The 6,485-nt window shown below is 38.6% G+C and overlaps 1 protein-coding gene across 1 annotated transcript; it reads right to left on the bottom strand.

The window, feature by feature from the left end:
• Positions 1-994: 994 nt before the first annotated feature.
• On the bottom strand, positions 995-3,477 carry LOC104434214 (bidirectional sugar transporter SWEET10-like). The gene is made up of 6 exons (XM_039305858.1): positions 3,429-3,477; positions 3,228-3,264; positions 2,910-3,117; positions 1,773-1,934; positions 1,351-1,470; positions 995-1,261 (listed from the first exon to the last, which is right to left on the bottom strand). Exons 1-6 carry the CDS (start codon positions 3,475-3,477, stop codon positions 995-997), a joined length of 843 nt encoding a protein of 280 aa, XP_039161792.1.
• Between the last annotated feature and the right edge of the window lie 3,008 nt (positions 3,478-6,485).

Raw genomic sequence — 6,485 nt, 5'->3', positions numbered from 1 at the left:
TCGATTAATTTTCGTTATTTTGGATTAATACCATGAAAACTCTAAGCTGGTATATCTTTGACAAACAGAAGGTAAAACTCCAAATTTGTATATCTATTAATTGTCACGTGTCATTTAACTCAACAATTTAATAGTAAAATAGAACGGACACTAATGAAGGATAAATTTGTCAGCGGTGTACTAATTTAGAATTTTTTATGATAAAAAAATTATTGTTTAGATAAATTTATTATAGATGTATCGGTTTAATATTTTTCGTGATATCAACCATTTTTATATCACGAAAAATCCATCCAATAATCCGTGCGCACTTTGCTCCTTTTGATAGGAAGAAAGTGGTGGAGAGTACCGCACTATACCCCAATACGTTCATGCTTAGGAAAAGCTTCAAGGTCAACATCTATAGAATTACAGTCTATTCAGTTAAGCATAAAAGAATGCCAACTCATTCTAGGGGTGATCAGGTTTAAGGTGGGTAGGGTCTAGACCTGGACCTTGTACCCGATCTTGTTATAACCAGTTCCCCTTTTTTGGACCCTGTACCCAACCCTGTTATAACAAGTTCCCTTTTTTTGGACCCTGTACCTAACCCATCTTGTTTCCACTGGAAAATGTTTTGCAATCTCCCGATATCCTATATGACTTTGAATTTTATTATAATACGCGAGAAAATAATGTAATCCTCCTAATTTATATTCGAAACATTGACTGAACAAAAAATTAAGAACCCACAGAGCTAATTATAATAAATAAAATCATAAGGTAAAGGATTAGCAACAAAAATGGCTATAATATTAGTCTTATTCCCACAACTACTATATGAAACTACTCATTTATGCAAGCATAACTCCTCCTACAAAAGAGAAATTAGGCAAGCCAATCCGCGAGAGAAAAGATGATTGACTAAATGACACAAGTATTCTTGTATCATAACATTAGGTATGGTGCTACCCAGGATATTGCACCGGTAAAGCTTTTGTGCATGAGCCACAATTCATGCCTTGATTGTTTTGGAAGGCATCTCGATGATTTGTTCATCTTCGCCGGCAATATCTTTGAGGACGTCCTTCAACTGTGCAGCTAACACCGGGTTAAATTCTTGACACATTGCTGCGCTTAGCTTCACGACATCAATGATCTCTTCCGTTAATTCTTGCTGCTGCAAATTAGGCTCCGCTGCCACTTTCTTTGTGTTCTTCTTGTATATTGCGTAAAGCACCATCTGAACCCCTCCCAATGCAAATCCCAACACGTTTGGCACCTGTGTCGTGTATAGATACATTAAGCAGATACAAAGCATGATTTGTTGGAATAAAATAAGGATTTTGGGGTCTATAGGTTTCCACTTACAGCAATGAAGAAGTCTTTAAGGAGAAAGCCATAGAAGAACCACACAATTGCACTCAGTGTGAGGAAGATCGATAGAGTTATTGGCATGAACTCCACACTCCTGGTTTTTATGACTTTTCTCTGCCCATTCATATATTTTCGTTCCATTTCAGTAACCAGCTCAAGGAAGGAAGTCAATAATAGTAGCAAGTGCAAAATAGAAGGATGAACGAAATAAAAGCTATCGTAAATTAAACTATAACAAAATTATTGCATTTGAAAAAGTGATAAAGTTAGTCTGTCACCTTTTGCTAACATTAAAAAGATGTATATTGCCACCTAGTGATGGAATTAGCATAGGAATATGCAAGTCAATGCGTGTGAATTGTCTATAAATGTACATACTTCCAATTTTTGTCAGATTTAATTAATTTCTCACCCACCATGATGCAAAGTGGAGCAGCAAATACGCCTAGAGAGAATGTCATGCAGATCCATCCAATAATCCGTTCGCGTTTTGCATCTTTTGATAGGAAGAAAGTGGTGGAGAGTACCGCACCATACCCCAATATGTTCATGCTCAGGAATTGCTTCAAGGTCAACATCTACAGAATTACAGTCTATTCAGTTAAGCATAAAAGAATACCAACTCATTTTAGGGGTGATCAGGTCTAGGGTGGGTAGGGTCTAGACCTGGACCTTATACCCAATCATGTTATAATTGGTTCCCCTTTTTTGGACCATTTACTCGACCTTATTATAACCGATTCCCCTTTTTTTTTGGACCTTGTACCTGACCCACCATGTTTTTTCGGTCTAGTTCTAGGGTCAACCCTGTTTCCACTGGAACCTATTTTGCAATCTCCCAATATCCTATATAACTTTGAATTTCATATTAATACATGAGAAAATAATGTAATTCTCCTAATTTATATCAAAGCATTGACTAAACGAAAAATTAAGAATCCACAGAGCTAATTATAATAAATAAAACCATAAGGTAAAGAATTAGCAACAAAAATGGATATAATATTAGTCTTATTCCCACAACTACTACATGAAACTACTCATTTATGCAAGCATAACTCCTCCTACCAAAGAGAAATTAAGCGAGCCAATCCACGTGGTACACAAAAATTTGGCGGTGACGAACACCATTCGTCCGTCGGACTGTGTGAGAGGGAGCCGATGAGGGTGGGAAGCAAGTGAGGAAGAGGAACGATGAAGGAGAAGTGCTGTGTGTGTTTGAGAGAGCCAAGAGAAAAAACGACATGTGATTGCGGGAGTAAGAATAGAAATAAGGGGGAAAAATAGGGTTTTGGACTTATATTTACAAATCCGATTCCCAAACCGATTCCAAAACTGGTCCGAAAATCGGTTCCTGAGTGGGTAATTAATCGGAACCAGTTCCCGGACAAGTTTAAACCGGTTCCAAATTTTGGGAACTAGTTCCTAGATTGGTTTCAATGAGAACTGATTTCTGACCCTATTTTCTGGGTGGGCCGGTCCAGTTCATAGGTATAACCGGTCGATTGCACACTCCTAACTCGTTCAGTCGCTTTCTTAACAAGAAGGAATACCCTATCATTCTTCGAGGCATAGATGAGGTAAGCAGCCACATAAGCAGTCTCGATAACACAGCCAATTCCATTGATGGTGATGAGGAGAGTATCCTTCTTAAGTAGTCCGTAGTACAACAGAAGCATTGCACTCAAGAGCGACACCACGTATGGGATTGCTTGAAACCCTTGCGTCGATTTTCTCTTGTAAATTCCATAGAAAGTGGGCCTGCCACACATACCATCGAACCAAGTAACTTAGTATGACCCAAGTAGCTCATTATTATTTTATCTCAGTTTTTATACTGTAAGAGAACAAAGGCGGATGATATAACTCACAGAGGAGCAAGAAAGGTTATGAAGGAAACGACATTGCCTGCAAAACAATTAAAAGAAGTCAACCGGCTCAATAATCACTTAAAAGATTGAGAAGGGGTGCATGCAACCATGATGAGTAGGGCGTATTTTAAAAGTAGCTTTAGGAAATATTGATGATGAAGATCAAGAGTTAGTAGGAGAAGGTTGAGAGCGAGCACCCACCCAAAAGGCCAAAAGCAAAAGCCGCTGTGGGTACGTGGTGTGTGGCCATTTCTGTCAAGGACGCACGTACGAAATGCTTGCCTTCTGTATTATGCCTAATGAATCACTTCACACAAACTTCTCTGATCTCACTCCCTACCTTCTCTAGATGCTTTCTATCTCATAATGGGTGTAATCTCGAATGAGGCTTCTTGAGAATGGAGAGGACAGGCGGAGGGAGAAGGGCATATATAGCCGAATTCAGTCAACTTGCATGGGGAACGTAATCGCTTTAACCCAGTGATTCCATGAGCCCACTATTGGCGAAAATAATAACCAGCCGGCAAATATGCGTTCATCGCATACTAGTTTGACACTTTTCAGATGGCATTTTGGTTCAAAAACCCATTGTTAACTACAAGAAAATTGATAATAATAATAAAAAGTCCTCGATTGACTTTCTGCCGTACTCCTCGCATGCAAAAAAAGGCGTAGCCACGCTCATTGGCCGGCCATTATTTTCGATAGCGACACGGGAGAAATGTGTTTTCTTTCTCGAATAAAAAATGCCTCTGAAAAGGCATGAATCTAAATCAACTATGACGGGGCGTGCTCATTTCCACATTTAGAATGGTCGGAATCATAGGATTTTCTGTGACCTTTAACCACTTTTGGGTTGGGCCCAAATAGAGTATTACCTCACCCACATTTGGAGAGGGCCGCAGCTCACTAGAAGTCCTAATTTAATAATCATTTTTCTTCTTCAATCCTCATAACGTTAAATGTTTGAACCAAAAAAATGGGCCTATATCCTAAATAAAATCCAATTTTAGTTTTCGTCCCAATTCTACCTTTTATTTTATAAAGAACCTCCATTTTTAGATCATATTTCAATTCTACCTTAAACCATTTTTTTATCCCATAAAAAAAAGCTCCAACTTTAAGTTTAATCTTAATTCTATTTTAATTTCTTTAAGTTTTAGCCCTACGACCACACTCCCTCCGAAACCCAAAAACTTTGATTTCTCATAAGGTGCTAGCGGAGTCCTAAAAGTAACATCTGCCAATCCTTAGTTGGCATCGTTTATGGTTGAGACTAAGACAATATTTGATCGTCTTTGAGCCCCTAACTTTCGTTCTTAATTAATGAAAATATTCTTGGCAAATGATTTCATAGTTGTTGTTTTTTTTTTTTTTTTGGTGACCTAGGAACCACCGTACATGTGACATTCGGCGGCGTAAATCTAGGGCGGATCGAGCTACCACCACAGACCCAACTATGGGTGAGTCGCGCGAATGCGACGCCTCGGGGTCGAACTCCTCTTCTTCATGAGGGGGAGAGAGCCCGAAGCCAGCTGCGCCACCGCGGGCGATGATTGATTTCATAGTTTTCTTTCATAAATTCAAGAATTTCACCTCTAACTATGAAATACGAATGCCCCCAACTGTCCCTGTTAATCATTACTCCAATCCAAAGGCCAACACAATAGGACCGGAATCCGATGATGTTATCTCATGATAATGTATACAAAGCATAGATTTGCTTTGAGCACTTTAATTTCTTCAAAGTAATAGCATAGCAGGCACAACCCAGCCAATTAAGGCTAGGAGCGTATTACCAATAGAAGGGACAAGCCAATTGGTGCACACCGTTGACCCAACCCAAGGTCCAACTATGAGCTTTTTAACCGCAACAACTTAAATATACGCTATTGGAACTTGAATTACCTCGGCTGCTGGTACCAGACTTGCCCTTCAATAAATCCTCGTTAAGGGATTTAGATTGTGCTCATTCCAATTATCATACTCAAAGAGCTCGATAGTGTTATTTATTGTCACTACTCCCCATGTTAGGATTAGGTAATTTGCATGTCTGCTGCATTCCTTGGATGTGGTAGCCATTTCTTAAGCTCCATCTCTGGAATCAAACCATAATTCTCCGTCACCCGTCACCATCATATTAGGCCACTATCCTATCATCGAAAGTTGATAGGGCAAAATTTGAATGATGCGTCGCTGGCACCATGGCCGTTCAATCTGTCAAGTTATCATGAATCACCAAAGCAATAGGCAAAACTTGCGTTGATCTTTTATCTAATAAATGCATCCCTTCCAAAAGTTGGGGTTTGTTGCACATATTAGCTCTAGAATTACTACAGTGATCCGAATAGCAAATATCATTAAACGAACTATAATTGATTTAATGAGCCATTCGCAGTTTCATAATCTAAGACAAGCATAAGACTACTGGCAACCAAGTAGCATTACTTCACGATGTTTGCTGAGCAAGATCCATTGCGATGCTTGAGGGCTTCGCGTGGTCAAAGGCAAGGCGAGATCGTCATTTCATAAAGCGATAAACACTTAATGATTAGGGAATAAGGGCCAATGACCCCATACCCATTAAGAGAGTTTCGCATATGAGAGAACGAGTAAGCACTCGTGGTCCATCCGAATGATTGAACAAGACGACATTCGTGGAACATGAGTGTCGCGACCTAGAATTTTCAGGGCAATCTTAAAGTTTAGGTTAATGGATTACTAAGTCTGAAAACTTGGCGCGGACCCTCCCAAGTCCTACCAATCGCGACTTGATAGAAATTAATTCATTTAAATATGCAATTTCAATTTGGAGCCGCCACTAACCAATTAGGGCTGGTTAGAAACTCAAGTAAAGTATGGGAGAATACTTTACTATTGCGAACAGAGATTCAATAGGTCCGGGGACATGATTACGCTAGATTAGTCTAACGCTCTTTCGGTACCTTTTATTTTAATTTTAAAAAATATTTTGCAGGCAATGTTGATTAATTTAAACCTAAGCTACTAACATGCAAATGGTGGTCATGCGGGTGCGCAATCAATAAAATAAAATTCAAATAAAAAATGCTAATAAAAATGCATGTCCTAAACATGATTTCTAAATGACATGACACCTAATTTTTCTTTTTCTTTAAAAAAATTAATTATATGCAATCTTAATCTAAATTTAATATGCATGGATTTTACTTTAATGACATGCGAGATGCAATTCATATGGTATGACTTAAACTTATTACTATATGTATGCAATATAAT

The sequence above is a fragment of the Eucalyptus grandis genome, chromosome 2 (assembly GCF_016545825.1).
Source record: "Eucalyptus grandis isolate ANBG69807.140 chromosome 2, ASM1654582v1, whole genome shotgun sequence".
NCBI lineage: Eukaryota > Viridiplantae > Streptophyta > Magnoliopsida > Myrtales > Myrtaceae > Eucalyptus > Eucalyptus grandis.
Note: the sequence above shows the minus strand (reverse complement) of the source record. Positions and strands in the feature narration are given on the sequence as shown.

Coding starts and splice junctions, on each gene's coding strand:
- LOC104434214 (XM_039305858.1), bottom strand. CDS start 3,477: ATGGCCACACACCACGTACCCACAGCGGCTTTTGCTTTTGGCCTTTTG. Junction 1,471..1,772: donor CTGCTCCACTTTGCATCATG/GTGGGTGAGAAA, acceptor ATGAATGGGCAG/AGAAAAGTCATAAAAACCAG. Junction 1,262..1,350: donor TTAAAGACTTCTTCATTGCT/GTAAGTGGAAAC, acceptor TACACGACACAG/GTGCCAAACGTGTTGGGATT.